Below are 26,994 nucleotides of genomic sequence, written 5' to 3'. Positions count from 1 at the left end.
CGTCTAATTAGAGGCCACTTAACATTCTGATCCTGCTCGTTTATTCTCATTAAATCGGCTCGTATTAAAACATTACACATAGAAACACACTGGAAGCCATTAAAATTCATCCCTGGGAAAAAACAAACAAATAAACAAATAAACAATAGTCATGTTGGAAGAAGGCCCCTTAACCTGCGTACTCACAACACAAGGTGCCGTCATGTCGCGTTAGACAATCCACATTTATACACAAAGGTCCCCTACACAATGCTTCCTCACAATACCGGAGTATTGATATTTCAATATTCATATATTAATTACATCCATGGTAAAATATGAGTAAAATCATATTCAATCAAATATGGCTAAAATCTCTGATTAAAAATTTGGCATGAAAAACAACAAATAAAAAGGAAGAGAATAAATAAAAGGGAAAAAACAACCCTATCAATGTCTTTGGCATCTCATAAGATGATGGGGACCCCCGGTCAGAGCTCCGCGTGCAGACAGGAATCGCAGCGCCCAGCAGTGCATCCCGACTCTGATCCCAGACATCACTGGGATCCGTGGGTGGGCCAGTGTGGGATACCTGATGGGACCAGTCCACACTGAATGGAGTCGAATCATGTCATAAATAGAAAAACACAAGTTAAAAAAATAGCCAAGCATGGACAGATAAGGCATTCAGGTTTGGTTGGCTGACCATCTTTGTCTTTGTTCAAAATAAGAGAAAATGTCCAAAGCATGGCAAGCTAATGGCTAGAACAAAGTCTCAATGGGGGGTTTGGAAGCCTAATCAAAGTGTTCTTTCGGTCGAGAAGCCCCCACGTCCCTGATTGGATGATTAGACCGTGTTGAGACTGGTCCGGAGGGACGGGTCTGGAGCCCCCCGGGGTCTGCCCACATGGGGGGGGTCACACCCCGGTCGTGTTGGTGATCCAGTCCCTCAGCTTGGTGACGCGGGTGTACACGCCGGGCTTGTTGCGGCGCGCGCAGCCCTCCCCCCAGCTCACGATGCCTGACTGGAACCACTTCCCACTCTCCTCGAAACACACCAGGGGCCCGCCGGAGTCCCCCTGGGGAATGGAGAGAGAGGGACAGACAGAGAGAGAGACACACACAGACACAGAGAGAGAGAGAGAGACGGGGAGAGAGAGATAGAGAGAGACGGGGAGAGGGAGAGAGAGGGGAGAGAGAGAGACGGGGAGAGGGAGAGAGACGGGGAGAGAGAGAAAGACGGGGAGAGAAAGAGAGAGAGAGACGGGGAGAGAAAGAGAGAGAGAGACGGGGAGAGAAAGAGAGAGAGAGACGGGGAGAGGGAGAGACGGGGAGAGAGAGAAGGGGAGGGAGAGAGACGGGGAGAGAGAGACGGGGAGAGGGAGAGAGACGGGGAGAGGGAGAGAGACGGGCAGCGAGAGAGAGACGGGGAGAGAAAGAGAGAGAGAGACGGGGAGAGGGAGAGAGAGACGGGGAGAGGGAGAGACGGGGAGAGAGAGAAGGGGAGGGAGAGAGACGGGGAGAGAGAGACAGACAGACAGAGAGAGAGAGAGAAAACGGTATGAGTTCAGTTCAGCTTCAAGACATGAGGCCAGCCGACATGCCGCTATCAGAAGGTGTGTCCAGAGAAGGGTGGGGTTAGGGGCGGGGCTAGGGTGCAGTCTCACCTGGCAGGCGTCGACCCCTCCAGACAGGAAGCCGCTGCAGAGCATCCTGGAGGTGACCTGGCCCTCCGTCACCACGTTGCACACCGTGTCGTTGATGATCTTCACCTCTGCCTTCTGGAGCAGCTGGGAAATACGCATGGCTGTAGTGGGGGCGACGAGAGAGAGACAGACAGAAATAAATAAAGATACGGACCAACAGAAACAGAGACGGACATACAGAACTAGAGAGCCAGACAGAGGGCATTGAAACAGAGACAGACAGACGGACAGAAACAGAGAGGGACAGAGAGACAGACAGAAACAGATAGAGACAGACTGAGTGAAAGAGAGAGTGAGACACAGAGAGTGAGTGAGTGAGTGAGTGAGTGAGTGATTCACAGACAGAGTGAGTGAGTGAGTGAGTGAGTTCCAGGAATTGAAAGGGGGTCACTGGTGGAGTCACATGACCTCTCTGTTCTCCCCGAACATCAAAGGAGCTAATGGGCAGGATTAGCAGTCGCCTAATGAAGGGGTAAGTGGCGTCCCAGGGGGGAGGGGCCTGAACATGATGGAGGTGATTAGAGCGAGGGGGGGGGGGGGGGGGGAGAGATGTGAGGGAGATGTGTTATGATGGGGGAGAGAGATGAGAGGGAGAAGATGTGTTATGATGGGGGAGAGATGGACTGAAGGGGGAGATGTGATGATGGGAGAGAGGGATGATTTGGACTGAAGGTTGGAGGGAGCATCAGGGGATGAGCAGATAAGATGATGAAGAGGATGATAGTTCTTCATGAGAAGATGAAAAGAGGTGGGCCTTATACTATCCCCACATTTATGATATACTATAATATGGTGTTATTATATTACAAATGTACACCACTGAGAAGGAAACAAATAGGAATTAAACAAAATGCTGTTCACTCATAGCAACTAAACAAAACATACAAACACCACACACACAATAAGAACACAATCAATGTCTCTATCTATATGTATCGTATCCATCTTTGGATTGATTAATCTATCTGTATTGATCCATTTCATACTGATTGATCTGTGTATAGATATATCTCCATATTTGTATATGGATACAACTATCTACATAAATAGGTGTATATAGATATTTCTCTATATCTATAGATAGATACATCTCCATCTTTGTGTAGCTATAAATGGCTCTATGTATAGATCCATCTCTCTATATCTATAGATCAGTGCATGTAAAGATCCATCTCTCTATATCTATAGATATAAATGGGTCCATGCATAGATCTATCTCTCTATATCTATAGATCAGTGCATGTATAGATCCATCTCTCTATACTATAGATATAAATGGGTGCATGTATAGATCCATCTGTCTATACTATAAATATAAATGGGTGCATGTATAGATCCATCTCTCTATACTATAGATATAAATGGGTGCATGTATAGATCCATCTCTCTATACTATAGATATAAATGGGTGCATGTATAGATCCATCTCTCTATACTATAGATATAAATGGGTGCATGTATAGATCCATCTGTCTATACTATAAATATAAATGGGTGCATGTATAGATCCATCTCTCTATACTATAGATATAAGTGGGTGCACGGGCCGCTCTGTTACCTCCCTCCCTCAGCGTGCCCCAGCCGGTGACCCAGCAGGGGAGGCCGGGGGGGAATACGTGGGAGCGGGCGGGCAGGCACACGGGGTGGATGGTGTTGCTGAACGCCAGCGGCTCGCTGAGCTCCAGCAGGGCGATGTCGTAGTCGTAGGTCATGGAGTTGTAGTTTGGGTGGCTGACGATGGTCTTCAGGGCCCGCCGCTCCACCCCGGCCTGCTTGGCCTGGTCCTGCATGCCGCTGTAGGTCTGCCAGTTGGTCGGAATGTGGTTCCTGTGGACGAGGGGGGGCGAGGGGGGAGGCGGGGGAGAAGGGGGGTGAGGCGGGGAAGAGTGGAGGGGGGGTTGAGGTGAATCAAGTGGTCTCCCCATTCACTCTCTGTTCATGTTTGGTGTGTGCGTGGTGTTGTGGCGTGTGCATGGTGTTGAGGTTGCCGGTGTGAATCTGTGGCACTGGGCCCACCAGCCTATAGAGACCATCTGGTTCTCTGGGGCCAGCTCCATGTTAGTCTCTCCAGAATTGTTCAAATGCTACACAACCAATCAGCATTTACATTTAGGGGATTTTGCCGACACTTTTATCCAACGCAACTTACAACCATTCCTACACACAATCACACACCGACGGCGGACTCAACCATGCAAGGCGACGGCCAGCTTGTCGGGAGCAGTCAGGTGAGGTGCCTTGCTCAGGGACACCTCGACAGCTAGGAGGAGCCGGGGATCGAACTAGCAACCTTCCATTCACAAAGCAACCCGCTCTACCTCCTGAGCAATCAGCACTAGGGTGAGGTACGAAAGGACCAATCAGCACTAGGGAGAGGTACGAAAGGACCAATCAGCACTAGGGAGAGGTATGATAGAACCAATCATCACTAGGTACGACGAGAGTGAGGTTTGATAGGCCAAGACCAGACTGGGTACCGTGCCGCATTTTAGTAATCAACACGTGTGTGGAAACATGTTCCTGCACATGTTCCCAACCCACATGCAGGTCTATATCCAGAGGCGCTACTGTGTATTACTAGTTAATCCAGCAGGCGCTTTAATCCAAAGTTACAGCGAATTCAGATACATGTCATGTTAAACCCCATATAATGATGTTAGTATTATACATATTACATATATTTGAGCAATACTAAAACATTTTCCACCGACCTAACGGCACCAGCACTGGTGAAAAGCCCAGCTGATGAAATGCTTTCTAGCGTTGCCTCTCTGATTCCGAGCTGGGTTGTGTTCGAAGGAGAACGAGGTCAGACAGAGCTAGTGCTCCACCTACAGGCCACTACGCGAACTACACCTACACACGGAAGACCCCCTCGCCTAAATCTTATTTTTAATTAGGTTGTTCGTCGGGGGCTCGTTTTCAGATGTGTCATTTGCACATAAATGGTCCGCTGCTGTGCAAAATATTATTATTTTCCTCCCCACAGAATCTTTTTAAATAGATAAAAAGGATCCTGCATAATCAGATCGTGGGATAATGAATAATAATGCGATGAATAATAGAACAATAGAGAGCACAGCTTGTTCTCCGTGCAAACAAATAAACCACACGCGTTTGACTAAATCACAGCGAATGACGCTATTGTGCTGTTGTGTTGCAGTGAATGGTGCAGTGTGTAGTGAATGGTTTGTTATCATAAAGTTCTGGAGCTCCAGCAACAGTGTGTAGTGAATGGTGTGTAATGATAGTGTTCTGGTGGTCCAGAAACAGTGTGTACTGAATGGTGTGTAATAAACAGAGTGTAGTGAACAGAGTGTAATGATAGTGTTCTGGTGGTCAAGAAACTGTGTGTACTGAATGGTGTGTAATGAACAGAGTGTAGTGAACAGTATTTAGTGAACAATGTGTAATGATAGTGTTCTGGTGGTCAAGAAACTGTGTGTACTGAACGGTGCAGTGTGTGTAGTGAACAGTGTGTTATCATAGTGTTCACATTGGACTGACTAAGGGCTGGAGGTAGCCTGGCTAACGCCAGACCTCATCTCTCCACTGGCTCCCTGTAATAGCTCGCATCAGATTCAAGATGATGGTACTGGCATACAAGGCAGTCGATGGAACTGCCCCTGCCTACCTCCAAGCATTAGTAAAGCCACACACCCCAGCTCGATCCCTCCGCTCAACTACCTCAGCTGGACGTCTGGTACCGCCATCGCTAAGAGCAAGCAAAGGTCGATCAGCAAAGTCACAACTTTTCTCTGTTTTGGGACCTCAGTGGTGGAACGAGCTCCCTACCGATGTCAGGACCGCAGAGTCGCTCAACAGCTTCCGCAAAAGACTCAAAACTCACCTGTTCAGAGTTCATCTCGACTCTGCATAGAAACCAATGCACAGCCACCATTGAATGTTGTACGTCCTGGCACTTGTACATTGCACTTATTCAAGGTACTTAATTGTGTAGCATCTACAGTAGCTGCTATCGCTGCTTTACACGGGGAATGGGTTAGCCTAGCGATTGTAATACTTGCACTTGGTTCTATGAACGTCTTTACTGTACCGACAGCGATATATCGTTTCACTTCTTATGACAAATGTACTTATTGTAACAAATGCACTTATTGTAAGTCGCTTTGGATAAAAGCGTCTGCTAAATGCCCTAAATGTAAATGTAAATGTAAATCTCAATCTACATTGAGAAGAGGTCTGGGAACCACACATTCTTTTTCTTGTATTTGAGGCGAGGTTTACGATTGCCCGGAGCCGTTTATTGGGCGCTACAAATGTCTATCATATGAGTCTGTACGTAGCTCATAGCCAATCGTATCAAATATACCAGATGACGTATGTAGAGCGACAGAAATTCGATGAGGAAGAAGACGATGGGTGTGTCGCATAGACGTCGTCATTGCATAGACGTCGTGCCTAGCAGCGCGAAATGAAATTGCGCGCAAGGCAGCATGGTTATACCCAGGCTAGGCTGGAGGTCCAGGAACAGTGTGAAGTGAAGAGTCTGTTATGATAGTGTTTATGTTGGCAGGGGCGTAGGAATGAGTTTAACATTCAGGGGGGACACATATCGGAAACCTGACAGATCCGTTAATGGTTTGAACAGAAATATGACATAAATTAACTACACTGAAAAAATTCACGAATATATTTTATTCTACTAAAAAGATACATTTGTAAATGTAAAGGAAAACACATTTTGAATGGCAGTAATGAACTGATAAATATCAAATCAATTCTTTAATTGCACGCTCAAACATCCAGTTTTTTAGAATAAGAAGCGGTGACAAGACGTTGTGTTGCGCTTTCAAAATATAATAAAATATTTTTCTCCCCCGGTATAATTTTTAGGTGGGACAGATGCGCCTGTCTCCAATATTGGAGGGGACACGTCCCCTCCGTCCCCCCCGGTTCCTACGCCCTTGTATGTTGGACTCACTATGGGCTGGAGGTCTAGGAGTGTGTGTGGTGAACAGTGCAGTGTGTGTACTGATGGGTGTTATCATAGTGTTGACGTTGGGCTCACACTGGACTGGTGATCCAGAAGGTGTGTAGTAAACAGTGTGTTATCATAATGTGGACGTTGGACCCACTCTGGATTGGTGCTCCAGAAGGTGTGTAGTAAACAGTGTGTTATCATAGTGTTGACGTTGGACTCACTCTGGACTGGTGGTCTTGAAGCAGTGTGTAGTGAATGGTGTGTTGTTTTAGTGTTCTCATTGGACTCACTCTGGACTGGTGGTCTTGAAGCAGTGTGTAGTGAATGGTGTGTTGTTTTCGTGTTCTCATTGGACTCACTCTGGACTGGTGGTCTTGAAGCAGTGGGCCGCCGACAGCAGCCAGCGGTCGGAGATTATGGACGCTCCGCACACGTGACCCCTGGTCATGAAGTGGAGGCTCACCTGCCAGGGCCACTCCCCTAGCTCTGCGTTCTGCCCCCCCACGATGCGGTTCAGCTTGTAGGGTCTGATTCCACAGTCTGCCCAGGGCGGGAGAGGGAGAGAGAGAGAGAGAAGAAGAAGGAGAGGGGGTGAGCGAGGGCAAGAGGCAGAGGCAGAGGGGAGAGAGAGAGAGAGAGAAGAAGGAGAGGGGGTGAGCGAGGGTAAGAGGCAGAGGCAGAGGGGAGAGAGAGGGAGATGAATAGGGAGAGGTATAAGGAGAGGGGAGAGACAGACAGACAGACCAAAATAAAAACAGTCAAGACCCTGCGGCGTGAACGGAAAAGCGAAACCAAAGAAAGTGTCAGAGTTGTCAAGAGTGAAAGAGGAATAAGTAAAACAGCCCTGGCACGGCCCGGGGCCACCAGAACTTTCTAGAAATCGAGCAGAGGAGCTCACACTTTCTCAAACTGCGCTCACATTCAGCTTCCAACCAGACGAGGTGACGCTAGAAGCACGGCAGTCAGGAGGGAGAGAGGGGGAGAGAGAAAATGGCAAGGTGATTGTCTTACCACAGTTCTTCTCGTCGCTTTCATCAGAGCAGTCGGCGACCCGGTCGCACTCTGCGTTCACCTTGTTCACACAGCTGTTGTCCTTACACTTAAAGCTGTACTCTGAACAGATCCCGGGGGCTGGGGGGGAGAGGAGGGGGGGGTAGAAGACTCAGCACAGAGTAACTTCTACTTTTTGGAGCAAGATGGCAGCCGACTGGTGAACTGCTGCGGGGTCAGTTGATCGCTTCGTGGTGAAGGAGGCTTCATTGAATGAACATACATATCATATCATAACATTGATATGTTCATTTACAGAAAAAAGTACTGATAGAGTGTCTTATGTTTTAGAGAGAGAATTGGTGTGCAAAAGAGGGAGAACAATAAATCAAGCCAAACTTTAGAATGTAGGGATGGCAAACTGTCCTATTTTCAGGCAAGAGGGAGCAATGTTGTACAGAGTAGCTCAGCTGACCACCCATAGAGCATATCTCAGCTAGTTTCCCAGAGAGCAAAGCTAAACTAACTAACAACAGAGACTAGGTCAGCTAGCAACCCATAGAGGGTAGCTCAGCTAGCTACCCTTAGAGAGAAGGTAAGCTAGCTAGCCATAGAGAGAAGGTAAGCTAGCTAGCCATAAAGAGTAGCCCAGCTAGCTACCCATAGAGAGTAGCCCAGCTAGCTACCCATAGAGAGTAGCCCAGCTAGCTACCCATACAGAAGTTAGCTTGTGGAAACGTACAAACTTTGCAGGAGGCCTCATCGCTGCCGTCCTCACAGTCCTTTCTGGTGTCACAAACCACGTCCTTTGGGACACACGTTCCGTCACCACACCGCCACTCGTTGTCGCCACAGCCTGGGAACACACACACACACACACACACACGATGGTTAATCATGCTGAAAAGTAACCACACAAACAAATGTGTTTGTGTGTGTATTTGTGCGCGAGTGTGATTAAGAGGCACATGGTTCCATTACTGATGAGGTAATGTCTGCACATGATGCACCTTTTATGTTAACACTATTAGCTTAGCATTAGCGATGAGAGACTGGAGAGAGATCTGAGAGAGACAGGCGACCAAAAAAGAGACAGGAGTGAGACTGAACGGACAGGAGTCACTTACTGCACTGCTTTTCGTCACTGTCATCCCCACAGTCGTTGACGCGGTCACACACCCAGTAGTTGGGTTTGCACATGCCGTTGTCACAGGCGAACTGGTCCTTCTCGCACTCTGGGGGGGCAAGTTAGAGTTGGTCCAATCATTCAGAGGAATCCTTCAAATGAAGGAAGTACACACAGCAGTGTAGAAAGACTAGGGTGTGTAGGGGTGCGTGTGTGTATGAGAGCGAGTGAGTGAGTGAGTGAGTGAGAGAGTGAGTGAGTGTGAGAGTGAGAGAGAGTATGTGTGAGAGTGAGTATGTGTGAGAGTGAGTATGTGTGAGAGTGAGTGAGTGAGTGAGTGAGTGAGTGAGAGTGAGTATGTGTGAGAGTGAGTATGTGTGAGAGTGAGTGAGTGAGTGAGTGAGTGAGTGAGTGAGTGAGTGAGTGAGTGAGTGAGTGAGTCAGTGCTTACTGCATTCCATCTCATCACTCATGTCACCACAGTCGTTCCAGCCGTCACACTTTAGGTCTTTGGCGATGCAGATTCCGACCGCACAGGCGAACTGGCCGGGGCAAGCTGGTCGCAACAACAATTAAGGACAGGAAAGAGATGAGGGGAGGGGGATGGAGACGGACGGACGGAGAGAGGGAGGTGATGGGGTGGCGGGGGTGTGAACTGAGAGTGACAACCTAAATATGTCCCCATCAGTCATGCAGCCATTTGCGTGTCCCTGTTGATCGGGGCAATTACAAACCATTTAGATCAGACGGGGCAGGGGGCGAGGGAACCCAAGTGGGCCTGACTGACACAGGCAGGCCCGTTGATAGGCTCACTGGTGATTAGACAGTGTCATCGCACTGCAGTCTGTGGACAGCTTAATCTGACTGTTTACTCTCCCTCTCTCCCACGCACCCTCAATCCTTTGTCTGTCTCTGGGTCTCTCTCTCGCTCTCTCTCTCTTTCTTTCCCCAGCACCATCCACCATCTCCTCCTCCCCAGTTCCAACACATATTTCACGTGGGGGACATTACAAGCCCGTGAGCTATGGCTGTGGTGGTGAGGGGGGGTTGAGGCGGGGGGGGGGGAACTGTGCTGTGAACTCACGGTCCTTGGGGTTGAAAGCATGGTAGGTGGCGATGAATCCCTTGTCCGTGTATGACTCGTCCGAGTGGAAGGAGACCTCCATCTTGTTGGTGGTGCTGGTCAGAGCCAAGGAGGACATCTCTCCGCAGTACCTGGGACATGTTTTACGTTTAGCACAGGCTTTTACCAAGAGCAGCACACGACGGTTCATACACACACACTAACGGCGGAGTCGACCACACACAGCGACAGCCAGCTCGTCGAGAGCAGTTAGGGTGAGGTGTCTCGGTCACTGACACCTCGACGCTCGGCTAGGAGGAGTCGGGGATCGAACTAGCAACCCTCCGGTTACAAGGCGACCCACTTTAACTCAGGAGTTAAGCCGAACACACACACACACACACACACACACACACACACACACACACACACACACACACACACACACACACACACACACACACACACACACACACACACACACACACACACACACACACACACTTACTTGCGGCCCATCACCTCCACGTAGTCCTTGTGACACTCGCGCACATCCACCCCCGGCTCCTTCATCCGGAACATGTTGAACTTCACACGCACCTTCTTCCCAGCCGTGACCTAGGAGAACAAATGGGAACGCCTGCTCACATCCAGAAGCACGTTGAAACACATCCAGAAACGCCTCTCCTCACATCCTGAAACATGCACGTCATGACACATCCGAAAACACATTCTCACATCCTAAAGCACGCATGCCTTCTCACATCCCTGAACATGCACGTCTTCTCACATCCTAAACCATGCACATCTTCTCATATCCTAACCCGTGGACATCTTCTCACATCCTAAACCATGCACATCTACTCACTTCCTAAACCATGAATATATTCTCATGTCCTTACCCATGCACATCTTCTCACATCCTAAACCGTGCACATCTACTCACATCCACACCTTAACAAATCATGAAACATGTGCGTGTTCTCCTCAACCAGTCTGAAAGGAGTGTACACCGCACATGCGCACAGACATGTCACATGGACACATGTGTTAAACGCATGTGTTCAATTGAATGAAAAAAGCCACCACCACCGCCACGTTCTGACATGGGGTGAGAGAGAGAGGGAGGGAGACAGAGAGAGACAGAGAAAAGCTGACGGAAGTGAAAACAGAGCACTGCAGCATGGCTCTGGCCACGGCAGAAACACCAGCAGCAGAGGAGGAGGAGGAGGAGGAGGAGGAGGAGGGGGAGGAGGAGGACAGGGAGAGGAGGAGGAGAGGGAGAGGAGGACAGGGAGGAGAGGAGGAGAGGAAGAAGAGGAGGAAAGGGAGAAGATGAAAGGGAGAGGAGGTGAGGGAGAGGGTGAGGAGGAGGCAGGCTGACAGATAAAGATAGAGGAGGTGCTGAGCAGCTTGGCTTCAGCAGTGCTGTCTCAGCACTCTCTCCCTATCCCCGTCTCCCTCCCTCTCTATCCCCGTCCCTCTCTATCTATCTATCCCCGTCTCCCTCCCTCTCTATCCCTGGCTCCCTCTCCCTCTCTGTCTCCCTCTATCCCCGTCTCCCTCCCTTCCTCCCACTCTCTCTCTGCCTCCCTCTTTCCCAGTCTCCCTCTCTGTCTCTCCCCGTCCCTCTCTATCCATCCCTGGCTCCCTCCCTCTCTCTCGCTCTCTTCCTCTGCTGGCAGGCTGAGGAGGAGGAGGAAGAGGATGAGGATGAGGAAGAGGCGAGGAGAAGTGGGCCAAACCTGAATGGTCCACTTGCAGTCCAGGGCGGGGGGGTAGAAGCTGGGATGGTGGGGGGAGCTGAACTCACCCTGGACGTCCGTGAGCAGGCCTCCGCAGCTTTTGGCTGAGAAAATAAAATATGACACCTTTTTAAATTGGGCGGTGGGCCGGCGGGTGGGCGGGGGGGAGGGAGGGGTGCTGAATAATGAGCTACATGTCACCATGGTGACGGGAGAGGCCATAAACACAATACATCGCTGGGAGGCGCCGCAGTAAGATGTGGTACTGGGTGGGCAGACTCCGTTGTGTGTGTGTGTGTTGGCCAGGGCGTGTGTTGGACGTGTGTATGTGTGTGCGTGTGTGTTGGGCGTGTGCGCGTGTGTGTGTGTGTGTGTGTGTGTGCGTGCGTGTGTGTGTGTGTCAGAAGGTTGGCCGAGTGTGTGCAGGTTGGGCGTGAGTGTGCCTGTGGGGGTACTTGTGTGAGAACATGCTTGCTTGCGTGCGTGAATACATGCGTGCGAGAGCACCTGCATTTGCCATGCGTACGTGCGTGCATACATGCGTGCGTGCGTACGTGTGTTTGTTCGTTCGTTGGCCATACGTCTGGCATGCGTACGTGTGTGCGTGAGTTTGTTCGTTGGCCATGCGTGCATGCGTGTGTGCGTGCGTGCGTACGTGTGTGCGTGCGTGAGTTTGTTCGTTGGCCATGCGTGCGTGCGTGCGGCTGCATTACGTGTGGTTATGGGTATCAGGCTGTACTGAGCACTGAAGCCGGGCCTCTGGACCAAGCTGTCGGTGATGAGGTTGACCAGCAGGATGTTGCTGGAGGAGACCACCTGGAGAGGGTTGCTGGGAGGTCTCTGACCACACTTCCTGGGAGACGGGCGGGAGGAGATGAAACAAGGCTTCAGCTTGGCTTCAAACGGTCGGAGAAAACATTTGTTTGGAGCTCGGCAGATGAAGGGGTTAACAGAGAGGAACTCTCTCGCCGGGGGCAGAAAGCGATTGGCTGAGAGTTTCAAAGTCAAACGGGTAAATTAGCTCAAAGTTCGGTGAGCGATACATCTACCTGCGCGGGGATAACGTCGTTACGAACTATTACATTAGGGCTTTCATAAACCCTGTGTCACCTTGAATAAGGCGGAACGCTCAACAACAATATGAAACCGTGTGCGTCGCCTGGTAACCCGTGTTTGTGTTTGGCGAAGGGGCTTGAAATTGCCTTGCAGCAGCTAGTCATGCAGCACTAGGGAGAGAGACAAGCTCCCTCCCTCCCCTCCCTAACTCCCTCCCCCTAGACTCCCCTCCCCACCCTCCTGTCTCCCGTCTCCTGTCCCTCCCCCCTGCCGCTCCTCACGACTCCCTCTCCCCCCTCCTGCCTCTCCTCCCTCCATCCACTCATTCCTCCCTCACTCCCTCCATCCCTCCCCTCTCACCCGCCTCCCTCCCTACAGCCGCCTGTCCCTCCCTCCCTCCCTCCCTCCCTCCCGTCGCTCCCCTCCAGCCTCCCTCCCTCCCCTCCTATCAGACAGCAGCAGGTTGGCAGCCCTGATGGGATTTCAAGAGGGGGTCTTTTTTATTTACTTCCTTCCTCCACTGAACTGACAACACACAGCGGCCCAAAAAGTGAACCACAAAACGGGGACACACGCCGGGACCCCTGCCGGCGTCAAGACACCGGGGCCGACCACAGAAGAAGAGGAGGAGGAAGATGTGATCACGGATGCAGTGAGATGAATGAAGTGGAAACACATTTCCACAGTGACACAGAAGCGGCTCGATCTCACGCGTCCCTCCCCACGTCGGAGCGCCACACAAAGCGCTCGCTGCGGCCTTTCCTCTGGGAATCTTCCTGATGCGTTCTCGGTCCGCTCGCTCTGATCGCGGGGAGCGTGAGTCCGTTCCCCTTGTTCAATCGGAGAGCCGGAGAGTCGGGCTTAGGGCGACAATGGGACCAGCCAGAAGAACAAAGGGGAGCTCGCTCGTCCGCCTTTCAGATCCACACTCCCCCTCTGGTGAAACACTAATAACTTGGATCTAAAAATACTCCACCGCTATTGATCTAAATTGGGTCATCATCATAATCACAGCTGAACATTATGAAGTCTACTTCAGGACGTACTTCCGGAAGTTTATCCTAAAGGCCCCGTCCCACAACCTGGGCTGGGATAGAGTCCCATCGACTACATCCTCTCTACACTTTAGGAGGGGCTGTAGCTTTAGTCCCTACCGACCCAATTGATCCACTGACTAAATCCTGGACAGAGGAGAGCGCCTGGAACCGAGTTCCCCCATAACCCTAGACACCCTCGCGACCACGCCCTCATCACCACTCCCCCCCTGTAAAGACTCACTCTGTGATGGCCTGAGAGCTGTCGGGGCTCAGCGAGTCGTAGATGGAGACAAAGTCGTTGGAGCAGTCGTCCTCCACGTGGAACTGGGTGAAGCGGAGGGAGATGGCGTGGTTCTCCGGCGCGCGTATCTGCCACTGGCAGCGCGACTTGGCCGGGTATTTCACGGGAAAGCCCGGGGAATCGAAGGTCTGCACGACGTCTGTGGCCTCCAGGCGCGAGAAGCACTCCTCTAAGAGGGGCGAAGGAGGGGGTTGAGGGGGGTTAGTCAATCAATCACTGGTATTTATGAGTTTGGGCTACGCCTCGATTTGACCAGTCAGCAATTTCTTTTTTATAAGGTAGTTAAAGTCCTCATGCATCCTTCTACGGGCACGCCGGTCCTGTTTGTGATGCGATGCTAGCAGGCTACCGGAGCGCGGAGGCTAAATCACAGCGCCATGTATTTACATAGAGACATCACATGCGGAGTAAACAGAGTGCGTCAACTACTGGAGGAATTAAAAGCTAGGGAGTTGTATTAAGCAATGCATACTAATCAGAGTCTAACGTCGCAGCAATCACACCTGAGCTATACATCACTGGCACATAGGGAAAGACTGGGAGAGATGGGAAGAGTTGTGAGTGAAGAGAGAGAGATTGAGGGATGGGAAGAGAGAGATGAGGGCTGGCTCTGGCAACTCGATCTCTGACTGCTGCGGCAGTATCAGACTGGCAGGGGAGGAGGAGGGGGAGGGATGGGAGGAGAGAGGGAGGGGGGGGGGGGGGGGGGGGGGGGGGGAGTGGAGAAGTCTACCCAGCTGGAACATTACAGCGGCAGGGTGATTGAAGGCTCCACTCACGTGCTCTGGAATTCCTGGCCATCCGAGGATCCGTGTCTGGAGACGGGGGAGAGAGGAAGGGAGGGAGGGAGTCGTATAGGAGGGGGAGGGATGCAGAGGGAGAGGTAAGGACATGTCACCACGCTATGCAGGAGGTAAGATTTGATGCATGGGGATTAAAATATTTGGGTTGCACTTTGTATTTCTTTTCTGTGCCATTTCCTCCCGCTGCTTGGAGTGAGGGATGCACATTGGGGAATGCTGATACGATACGAATGTTTGAAATAACAATTTGGCTGGTATTTACTTTATTTATTTATTTTATTTAGTTGTTTTGTTGTTACTTATTCTCCCTTTTGTGCCCGGGAAACTAAGAAATATCAATTTTTAGAAAAGGGTTCTAAAGCATTGCAGCTGTTCAACACAGCATCACTGAATGAGCACACATTTATCCATAGACATGTATGAAACAACCTCCAATATAACCTTTCACATGACGAAATCGATGAGACACAACCGATAAACATCGGACAATGCCATCGCTGAATGGCATCTTATTTTCCGATAGGCCAATACCGACGTACGGCCGATAAATCTGTGCATCCCCGATCCGAACCAAAGGGTGTTTGAAAACGGTAAAAGGCATAAAGCGTTGGGACCAGCTGTTATCTAGTGGTCGGTGTTCTTCAACTTAATAAAGTCTAAATTCAGTCTCAACCTCGGATTCAATTCAAGGAACAAAAAAACGAAAACAACCGATATTTGACTAAAAACGGAACCTAAATATTTTCTTTTCGGAAACAGAACCTCTAATTTAATTTATCGATAAACGGTTAATGATTTAATTTGGGCTGATGACAACAACTACTAGAAAATCATAACTGCCTTGCTCCCAGTCTGGGACCAAGACATATATAAAAAGGGAGCGAGTGCGAGTGATTGCGTGTGCGAGTGTTAATGAATGAATGAATGAGCGCCTGAGTTTGTTTTTGTTCGTGAGAACTGAAAGTGGGAGAACTGAGTGTGTGAATGTGTAAATGAGAGTGAGGGAGTGAGAGAGCGCCTGTGTGTGTGTGTGTGTGTGTGTGTGTGAGAACTGAGTGTGAGAGTGTGTGAGAGAGTGACAGAGTGAGCGAGAGAGCTAGCGAGTCCCCTGTACTCACAGGAGGCGGTGACCTCCTCGATCTGGATGTTCTGCCGGCTCTGCCTGCCGTGCTGCTGCACTCCGGTCCAGAGCTTCTCCTGGATCAGCTCCTCCGTGAACTCGGGCAGCATCTCCAGGTCGCTGGGCGGGATGTCGAACTGGGTCCAGTGGTACGCCACCACGCCCTCACTGGGAAACACATGGGACGACACAGGGAGTGAGGCCAAGAAGAGACGCTTCTCTGCGTTTATCAAGACAGCCATTTTGTTTCTAAATAAGGAAACACTCCACATCTAGGCCTCCATGAAACCTTCTGAATAACAATCAATAATTACACTACCTTCATAATAATAATACTTCTAATCATAAGTCTAATGATAATATTAAGGTTGGGCAGTAAATGTCTGTAGGCGTCCCAGACATCTACCTCTGGCTCTTTTTATAGGCAATTTCAATTATGTACAATATTGCTCACTTTTTATTGACTTATTTGATTAACTTTTACTGGTTTGGACAATTTACAAAACAGGTCTGTTTACAGACTTTGTGAGCTACTGGACACCTGAATTTCCTCAAGGGGATGAATAAAGTATCTATCTATCTCTATATATCTAACAACACTCATCTCTATCACAGTAAGGCACATGGAGGACCATCCGTTTAGGACCAGTATCTCAGGACAGTGCCTGGCCCGTGGCGGACAGACCTACCTGAATGCGGTGATCACAGACTTGGTGTAATATTCGGCGAGGAATGGATCTTTCTTGTAAGTGGCCGCCATCTGTTTGTAAGAAATGTGAGATTAGTATTTCCTAGCGACAGTATGAGAAGAATGTGGCATGGATGGTGGTCCCATGGATGGTGTTTCCACCGTTCTGCCTGTGGTGCAGAACGGTGCAGCAGGTGAATTTGAAACAGAGCGCCGCGTAGAAACATGTGGCCACGGCAACGGCAATTAAGAGATTAGCCTGTAGCTGAAACCACGGATGGGCTGGGAAAACAGTTGTTCAACAGGTGTGACAGCAGTCATTACTGCTTCAAACTCTCCTCCTGTTCTGCACTGTGTATTTAAAACTAGTGAACTTGAAGAGTAAGTGATACATCAGATGAAAAAGTTACACAATTATTTGTATAAATATAGTTTATATGAATAGAGTTTTATCAACTATTATAATTTAAAAAGTAAGCAAATGTAATGCAATAATGTAAAAGGCATAGAGGAACTATGACTTTTAAAAAAGCTTTACACCAAAGCTTTTAAAAGCTTTAAACCAATATATTATTTTCTTTGTTCACCGGAAATGGTGTGGAAGCACTGCGGCCAGTGGGGCGGACGCGTTTGGAGCGCCGGTGCACTGCCCTCTAGTGGTGTTGAAACGCTACTGCATTCTAATAGGGTTCAGTTTGAAGAACTTTAAAAATAAGTTTACTGCATTATTATTTTACACTTTAACAGTGTATATATTTGAGAGTATGTGTGCATTATACATTTATTAACATCCGTGTCTTTATATCCATAAATAATATCTGTATATCTATAGACCAAATAACTCTTTTTGTCTCATCAGTCCAAAGCTTGTCTAAATGAGCTTTTGCATATTCCATGCGACTATATCTGTGGTGTGGGCACTTCCTTCTCATCAGCCGTCATTACAGATGTTCTTTGGGCAAATTGCGCTGAATTGTAGAACGATGTACAGATACACCATCTGCAGCCAGGTGTTCCCGCAGGTCTTTGGAAGTGATCTGTGGGATGTGTGCGACCATTCTCATAATCCTCCACCTACGCCGCTCCTGTATTTGTCTTGGTCTGTTAGACCTGGGTTTGTCTGCAACTGTGCCTGTGGCCTTCCATTTCCTGACAACATTTCCTACAGTCGAAATTTATAGTTGAAACCTTTGGCAATGCTTCTTGTAGCCTTCCCCTAAACTATGATAATGAACTATCTTTGTTTTAAGATCTTTTGAGAAATGCTTTGATTATCCCATTCTGTCTCACTTCAGCAGAGAGTCAAAGACAAGTGCAAATGCATTTAGGCACCTTAAATACCTTTTCTCATGATTTGACACACCTGTCTATGAAGTTCAAGGCTTAACAAGCTAATCCAACCAATTTGGTGTTTCAAGTCATCAGTTTTACATGCGGTTACATGCATTCAAATCAGCAAAATCACAAGGGTACCCATATTTTTGCACTGCAAGTTTTTCACATTTGATTTAATTTCATACAACTAAATACTGCTTCACTAAAAATCTTTGTTTGGAAAACACCCCAGTACTTAGATGTTCCTGGTATATGAAAGACATACCACTTTTATCATTTTTTTGTGAAAGCAGAGTAAATGATTTTGCAGGCTAAGAGGGGTTCCCAAACATTTTCATATGACTGTATATCGTATCCATCACAACTACAAGAAAACGTAGAAAAATAACAATCATATATCACACCCAGAACTCTGGTTGTTTCTGGTTATTCATGTTTTGTTAAAGGGGACATTTTATACCACCAGGTGTGACAAGCCGTTTCGAAAATCTGCCCCATATGACATCACTAGTGGGCATGTCCAGCTAGATGTGTGCTGGATAGACAGATGGATAGCAACGTTTACTTCAGTCCACTGGGTAGGCTGGTAGACAGCACAGATTTTCAAAACGGCTTGTAAGGCTAATCACTCTCACACCTGGTGGCATAATATGTCCCCTTTAAGATTGTGGTGTCCTATGCCTCATCCACACACACCACTTCCTCATTCAACCCCGCACTAAGCTGACACCACAGACCGTTGCTATCTGACGTTAAATAAGTCAAATCATGGCAGTAGGGAAATATCTGAGAGGAACACCGAACCAACTCACAATCTCCTCCAGGTCATCCGCCAGGGCCCCGAACTCCGGGCTCTTGGTGTTCTCCAGCTTCTGATCGTACTTCACGTTCCCCAGCTTCAGGTGCCCGCTGAACACCTGCACGGCTCCTGCCCGGTGCTTGCTGAATTTCCCGCCTTCTGTGGCGTCTTTGACTGAGGGGAGAAGCACACGGGGAAAGAGACGTTTTTGAATGTCTGAACAGCAAAGGAAGCGAGCGCTCCAACTTGGGAACATGTTCTGTGAGCGAGTATGTGTTTGACAGTAAAGGGGACGTTTATAAAAGGTTTGAACAGCAGAGACAGTAAGCTTCGCCATTTTGGGAACTAGATCTTTGAGAGGGTGTGTGTTTGGCTGTCAGAGCAACGGGCCAGGTAGGTCGGCCTCACAAGTAAACAGCACCGCTGACATGGCTGTTTTCTCTGCAGTGTATCGTTTAGAGGGGATGTGATTGAGGGGATGTGATGGAGGGGATGTGTTGGAGGGATGTGATGGAGGTGCTGTGATGGAGGGGATGGTGATGGAGATGTGATGGAGGCGGGGCTGTGATGGGGCTGTGATGGAGGGGCTGTGATGGAGGGAATGTGATGGAGATGTGATGGAGGGGATGTGATGGAGATGTGATGGAGGCGGGGCTGTGATGGGGCTGTGATGGAGGGAATGTGATGGAGGGAATGTGATGGAGGGAATGTGATGGAGGGGATGTGATGGAGGGGATGGGATTGAGGGTATGTGAGTGATGGAGGGGCTGTGACGGAGGGGATGTTGTTGAGGAGCTGGTGATTGAGATATGATGGAGGCGGGGCAGTGATGGGGCTGTGATGGAGGGGATGTGTTGGAAGGATGTGATGACGTAGCTGGGGATGGAGATGTGATGGATGGGGGTGTGATGGAGGGGATGTGATGGAGGGGTTCAGTGTTACTTCTTAGAGAAGCTACCACATTGCAACAGGTAAGAACCCACACTCGACTACACAATGAGGACGCTCTTTTCAGAAGACCACTAATGCTGTCTCCTTCCCTACAGACTACCAACGCTGTCTCCTTTCCTACAGACTACCGATGCCGTCTCCTTTCCTACAGACTACCGATGCCGTCTCCTTTCCTACAGACTACCGATGCCGTCTCCTTTCCTACAGGCTACCAATGCTCACTCCTTTCCTACAGACTACCAATGCTCACTCCTTTCCTACAGACTACCAACTCTGTCTCCTTTCCTACTGACTACCAACTCTTTCTCCTTTCCTACAGACTACTAACGCTGTCTCCTTTCCTACAGACTACTAACGCTGTCTCCTTTCCTAACCAACACCATCCACTCCCAGACACCCAAAGACACATGGGGGGTTTCCAGGGTATAAGGTTTCATGTTCCGACACCAGGGGGCGCTCATCCACTCACAGGCGAAGAACCAGATGAGGAAGGCGGCGACGGCGGCTAGGACCAGGACGCCCAGCAGAACGCCGATCACCACCCCCGTCGTACTCTTCTTCGACAGACTCTTCTCCCGGTTGGTCAAGAAGTCCACCCGCTCAGCACGGTGGTTCTGGAGAGGACCAGGTGGACAGAGACGCAGATTGACCCAGGCGTTAGTGCATCGTGACACACACACACACACACTTGTATTAGGAAAATACTGCATTATAGTCTAAACCAGGGGTTTTCAAAGTATGAGAGAGTGAGCCCCCCCTCAGAGAACAAATTTCAGCTGAGCCCCCCCCCCCCCCAATTTTTTTTTCTAAATCCCTGTGTTTTGAAAGATCTTTTAATTATTTTACACATTTTAAACATCTCTGAACATATTTTCAACATCGCTGATCGTATTTTACACATTTTAAACATCTCTGATCATATTTTTTTGAAACATTTTAAACATTTTTGAAACATTTTGAACATATTTTTGAAACATTCTAAACATCTTTGTGTGTTTTTAAACACATTTCTTAACACATTTTAACATCTTTATCTAAGCATGTTTTTGCTTAACGTTTTTGAAATACATTTGAACATCTTAGTCTGTTAACTGCCAGTTTAGCCTCCTTTTTAGTTCACCTCAACTGTAGTGTGAGCAATGAGTTTGCGTCTTAAACTGTGTTCGAAATCGTTCCCTATCACGGATATAGTGCACTATATAGGGTGCTCGCCATTTTGTAGTGGTGTTCGAATTCTCAGTGGTAAATTTCACGCACTATAAAGTGGACTTTAAATACCCAAAATTTGAACATACGATGAAAAAAAAAAAAAGTGAACATACGATGTTCCCTACATGTTACTCCCGTATACCACAATGCAATGCAGTCGTGTTTTTCCAGAGGAGAAGAAGCTGATTAATAACGAAAACGAATAAATTTAATGATGGAGTCTACGGCTTTCGTTTAGAAATGTCAACAATTTATTTGGGATTTAACATAGAAAATGTAACATTCAAAATTAATTAAAAAAACTTGATCAACGTCGATTTAACATCAATACGACCTCCAGCTTACTCGTGGGTGCCCGGTTTGTTTACATGATATGGGGGCATCTGTCAGCATCACACAAATACCCGGCGCATTTACTGACGCAAATGACGTTTAGAAATGTTCAGCGTAGTGTCCGAAATATCGTTTGTTCGTTCCCTATATAGTGCACTATATCATAAACACTATATAGGGAATAGTGAGTGAATGAATAGGGAACGATTTCGAACACAGCGCGTCTTCGTCTGTGTGTTTTTTCTGTTACTTTTTCTGGTTTATTTTTTTCTCACATCGCGCCCCCCCTGAAGAACTCTGGTGCCCCCCAGGGGAGGCGCGCCTCACAGTTTGAAAACCACTGGTCTAAACCATCATGCCCATTAATTGAACAGTTATTGCAAATTAATGGACTTAATAATGTTGGACTGAGCATGTTTGATTTCCACAGGAAGCGGTTGGAGAAGGCTTTGATCTTGTAGTGATCAGCGGGACTCATTTAGTGCTACCTACACACCGTATTTGTCCAAGAAAAAATACGCAACCGACATGTTAGGAACTGCACCCAGCCCCAAGCTGCAACATGCTAGGGCAGAACTGGCCCAACCGGTTCAGTCACCCGCTAAGACAGGCAGACTGGTGCTCAAATAACTCTACACTAATGCGCTCCCGCTCTCTCTGTCTGTGCGCGCGTGCGTGCGTGTGTGAGAGAGATATTAGGCCAGTTAGTGATCATTACAGGATAAATTGAGGGGCCCCGCAGCCAGCTAGGAGCAGCCGAGGTCATTAGAGATCACTTTGTTATAAAATCTATTTGTCAGGCGTGCTGCCCCTCAAGACGGGCCTCAATTACATACGGAGGGAGATAACTCCTGGTTATTATGAGCTCTTCTGCTTATTATGGTCTGTTCTCACACGGCTCTGACACACAGGCTTTCTAAGTGGAATCTCCAGCAGCAATCAGAGCAGAGTGAGAGGAATGAGAGGACTGATTCCAGAGGCTCACACAGTACTCCGGCACATCAGTCACACAGAGCACTGTGTGAGACTGAGGATCACACATCTTCATCTCCTTCTCCATCTCCTTCTCTTCCCACTCCCAGAAAGAAGCCAATTCAAAATGTTCAGCTGTATGGTATTCAAACTGCCAATGTTCAACTGTACAGTATTCAAACTCCCAATGCTCAACTGTGTAAAGTATTCAAACTCCCAATGCTCAACTGGAATTCCTAATGTTTCACTGTAAAGTATTTCGGTTCTCAATGTTCATCAATACAGACGTAAGTATCCATGTAACAGTTTGTTGACGTCTTCACTGTGTAACGAAAATCTTCAGTGTCCGACACAAACTAGTTTGACAGCTAGCGAACGTAAAAAAGTAAAGTCAAAGGGTGTTGCTCTGTCGCAACAATATAAGGAGCATGACAACTCCTGGGCTGTGGCACACACCTGGAGAGAGGATACAAATCTGCAATGTGCCGTTTTTATTTCAATGCACATTTCTACAAGTCAGTGGCTGCATTTCAAATCCCCTACTTTTTTTATTATTCCTTGTAGAACGTACTGCAGCTACCCTTACAAAGAACATACTGTTGCACACAGTATGAACACACCTGGGACATACTACAGGTGATGTCACTGATTAGCACACCTGTAGTGCCACCCATTGACTTTCGAGGATTGTTGGGCAGAACAGCCCAAAAAGCAGGCTGGCTTGCAAACTGCGCTATGCAACCACAACAGTAGCACAAAAGACTGGTATTTCGGGCATACTGAATTTTCCATACAGTGTATTGGGACATGCTGAATATTTTTCTTGCACACTAAATAGTATGGTAGTATGGGTATTGGAATGCAGTAAGAGTGGCATTCACGAGCTAGAGAGAGAATTAGAGGCAGAAGATAATAAAACATTAAACATCCAAAATCAGAGTAGCGTAATAAATAGAGCTTTCATAGGAATAAGTCATAGGAATAATATCGACAATAATCCTACAAAACACGTTTGTTAAGCTCCCCCACAGTCAGCTCCCCACAGTGAGGTGACTCACTGATGGAACAGTGTGAGGTGCTGAGTGTTCACCTCAGAACTTCACTCATCCATTAGTCACCCTCAACACTTTCTCACGGAGTAAAGAAACACCATGATGCGATCATGACAACTTGTAACTATTAGACAATTTGGGAGCCCCTAAAAACGTAAAGCTAATGAATGCACTGCCCGCCATGACAAACCACTACGGATTTACGTTCAGTTGCTATCCGTTACAGCTGCTGTTTCAGCGTCTAAGAAGGTCAAAACACCTTGATAAGGAGCAGGTTTCTTTACATAATCTAACTGAAACACACAACTTGGGAGTTTGTGTGTGTCAGTAATTTGTGTACTGCCAATAAGTAGCCGATAGTCGAGATCTACTAAACAACATTTACTCCATGATAGCATTACTCCTACTTCATGATAGTAGGTCTACTACAAGTAGCATGAGCCTACTACACGTAGCATGAGCCAACTCCATGTAGCATGAGCCTACTCCATGTAGCATGAGCCTACTCCATGTAGCATGAGCCTGCTACATGTAGCATGAGCCTGCTACATGTAGCATGAGCCTCCATGTAGCATGAGCCTGCTACATGTAGCATGAGCCTACTCCATGTAGCATGACATCTGCTAAATGTAGCATGAGCCTACTCCATGTAGCATGACATCTGCTACATGTAGCATGAGCCTGCTCCATGTAGCATGACATCTGCTACATGTAGCATGAGCCTGCTCCATGTAGCATGACATCTGCTACATGTAGCATGAGCCTGCTCCATGTAGCATGAACCTGCTACACGTAGCATGAGCCTGCTCCATGTAGCATGACATCTGCTACATGTAGCATGAGCCTACTCCATGTAGCATGAGCCTGCTCCATGTAGCATGAGCCTGCTCCATGTAGCATGAGCCTGCTCCATGTAGCATGACATCTGCTACATGTAGCATGATATCTACTGCATGATAGCATTAGTCTGCTACATGACTCACTTATTTCCCTCCTGGAATGTATTCCCACTGTCCAATGCACAGCTCCACCGTGACCTACTGAGTCACCAGCGTTGTAACTAAATTATTACCTGGCCTTTAAGGTTGGAATTCAAGCATGTGTTGATGTTGTCTTTTCATTTTTGGACTTCTCTTCCAAGTGTCCATCGCAATGTACATCGCAATGAAATTGTCATCCAGACTTCAACTTTTGGACATCCAAAACCAGGTTTCTATGTTAAATGCATGGGGTAGGGTCTACTGCCATCAGTCAACCCAAACAGGGGTTTAGAAGAAAAGGCGGTCTACAAGTTTAGAGTGGGATCTCCTCGTTGATGTCATTCTCTTTATTACTTTTGTCAACCAATCTCGAAGAATGTGTGTGATTTGAGTGAGGAAACATTCCCTCAATGAGAAGTCATGGTTTAATCAAATAGAATAGGTTGCCCCCTTAAAGAGTACAAATACATTTCTCCATTATACCTTGAAGAGCCATGTGCCTAAAGGGCAAACACACAGGGCGCTTATAGATATAGCATTATCCAGCCAGGGTCAGAGAAGACCAGTAGGCCCCCCCTTCGGCGAGGTAAGAGCAGGTTTCAAAGCAATGTGCACAGAGTGTTTATACCTTCAGGGGCGTCAGGGTCACCAAAAGGCTTGAATGATAATGATGTGATGCCTTAGGGTTAGTGTTAGTGCCGTTTTGCCATATTGTAATTTAGACTTAGATATTATTAGGATTTAGATATTATATATTTAGATTAATATTTAGTGATTGTTTATTATATTGATTAACTAATTGTTTTGCATAGTTTTGCTTTTTAGTTTAATAACTGTTTAGTGTACTTGTTTTCATTGCTTATACTTATTAGAGATGCATAGGACATTGGTTGCTATAGAGGGCGCTGTTATGCCCTAGCATTGAGGAAGAGTAAAACAGTTTTGTATCTTTTTATGGCATTCAGTAAAGACGGAGCGAACGCAGTTTTTTTCTTCCGTCGTTTCAACAGTAGACACGCGTAGATCTCGTTCTTTCTGTCAAAGAGTGGTTAATCGACTGAATATGTTTAGAGCAATTTACAAATGCACAAGAAGGGATTTTTAGCCACTACAGTTAGTGACATCACAAGTGTGCGTGTCCACCTTGCGTTGTCAGGAAAAAGCTGAATGGACAGGGGCCCTGCCCACTGTAGGATAATGGGGTTGATGAGCTCTATATAATGATTTTGACGTTGTATTGCAATACCAAACGTGAATAGGCCCACTGTAGATAAATGGTAACCCAAACTACAAAACTGAAACTCCGCAAAAACATCGAAGCCGAGCCCAAAAACTATGTGGACACAAAGCAGAAGGACGTGGATGTGTCGTCTGTGGAACCGAGCTAAAAAAAAGACAAGGCCCAATATTGAACACTTTGTTTACCATATTGTATGTGATAAAATACATGGACAATATACGGGTAGGCATGTGAATCCTAATTGCAAGCGAAGCAGTGGAGGTGAAAATCAAATATAGGAAGTTACCCACAAAATATAAAATATTAAACCGACCGTTGAAAGATCTGGTAAATGATTTCCTTTGGCGGAATAGGCTTTGATACTAAAAGATTAGGGCAGATTCTTATAAAGTTAGGTATTTTCTGGGACGGTATCCTGGAGGCGTGAGAATAGGTCGCGTCCACAAAGTCATTCAATTAAAAGTCGCATTGAATAAGTGATAAATTAGGCGGTGCATTCTGCCTCTTAAACATGAACACAAAGTGTTTATGAAATATTTACAGTGACCTACACTAGATTGTTTAAGGCGTTAATAAAAGTGTGACGGTAAACGTCTTCTTATGTTTCCAACCTTTATTTATTTATTTATAGACCAAAGTCCTATACTGGGTCGATCGGGAATTAGAAGATCAACTCACCTCGTTGGTATATCTGGCAGAGTTCATCTTTCAACCACCACTAATATTCCTGATGTGAACTCTGAGGAACCGCCTTCCTAATCCCGCAATTAAAGACCACTCGAGTTGATCGTGGAACAGAACCGATTGAAACACAGGGCGACTCAGTGGGATCGTGCCGTTTGTTTGAGGCTATGCACCCTGGAGATACTTCCTCACTCATTTCGGCCCGGACCACGCCCTCTCCACCTGAACCAATAGGTGCAACTGTCACCCTTTTACCTGCTCGATAACTTAATCAATTTAACACAATGAGTTACAAAATTAGACCTCCCAACCATACTTCCCCACATCCAAAAATGAAGTTTATACTTCACTCAATTTAACTTTACCTCTATACTTTCTGTATTCCCTTTTTGTATGCAGCACTTCCCCAATTTCTTTCTGGAATAACCAAGCTTTAAACTTAACCATTTGATGCTGGACTCAAAAAGCAAAAACGGTATGACTGACTGTATTCCTCGCCAATACTGTCAGTGTTATAAAGAGCTAGGGTTTCTGGATGAATGGGACGCCATGCAGGTATGTAGGTCATCCGTTCCCGTTCTTCCCCCTGTGAGAAGACCAACCCTATAAGAAGTCCTCTGCACGGTCTCCCTATACAGCCATGCAGCGCCACTTAAACACCACTAGATGTCTCCCTCTACCCGGCCATGCACTGCCTCCTCAACGCCACTAGAGGTCTCCCTATACCCGGCCATGCACCGCCACCTAACCGCCGCTAGAGATCTCTCTATACCCAGCCATGTGCCACCACCTAAACGCCGCTAGAGTTCTCGCTATACCCGGCTATGCACCGACACCTAAACGCCGCTAGGCTAGAGGTCTCCCTGTACTCAGCCATGCA

The 26,994-nt window shown here is 47.6% G+C and overlaps 1 protein-coding gene across 1 annotated transcript; it reads right to left on the bottom strand.

Annotated features, from left to right (window-relative positions):
• st14 (ST14 transmembrane serine protease matriptase) lies at window positions 1-26,272 on the bottom strand. Its single transcript, XM_079739473.1, has 19 exons — window positions 26,109-26,272; window positions 20,114-20,258; window positions 18,707-18,867; window positions 16,561-16,631; window positions 15,870-16,039; window positions 14,728-14,763; window positions 13,889-14,117; window positions 12,268-12,407; window positions 11,555-11,658; window positions 10,318-10,427; window positions 9,831-9,961; window positions 9,198-9,302; window positions 8,748-8,855; window positions 8,363-8,476; window positions 7,642-7,761; window positions 6,990-7,170; window positions 3,244-3,512; window positions 1,647-1,786; window positions 1-1,058 (listed from the first exon to the last, which is right to left on the bottom strand). The coding sequence occupies exons 1-19, from the start codon at window positions 26,133-26,135 to the stop codon at window positions 897-899; spliced, it is 2,523 nt and encodes an 840-aa protein (XP_079595599.1). The 5' UTR covers window positions 26,136-26,272; the 3' UTR covers window positions 1-896.
• Window positions 26,273-26,994: the final 722 nt, after the last annotated feature.

The sequence above is a fragment of the Pollachius pollachius genome (assembly GCF_949987615.1).
Source record: "Pollachius pollachius genome assembly, chromosome: 1".
Classification (NCBI taxonomy): Eukaryota; Metazoa; Chordata; class Actinopteri; order Gadiformes; family Gadidae; genus Pollachius; species Pollachius pollachius.
The sequence above is the reverse complement of the archived record's forward strand: the minus strand, read 5'-3'. Positions and strand labels throughout refer to the sequence as shown.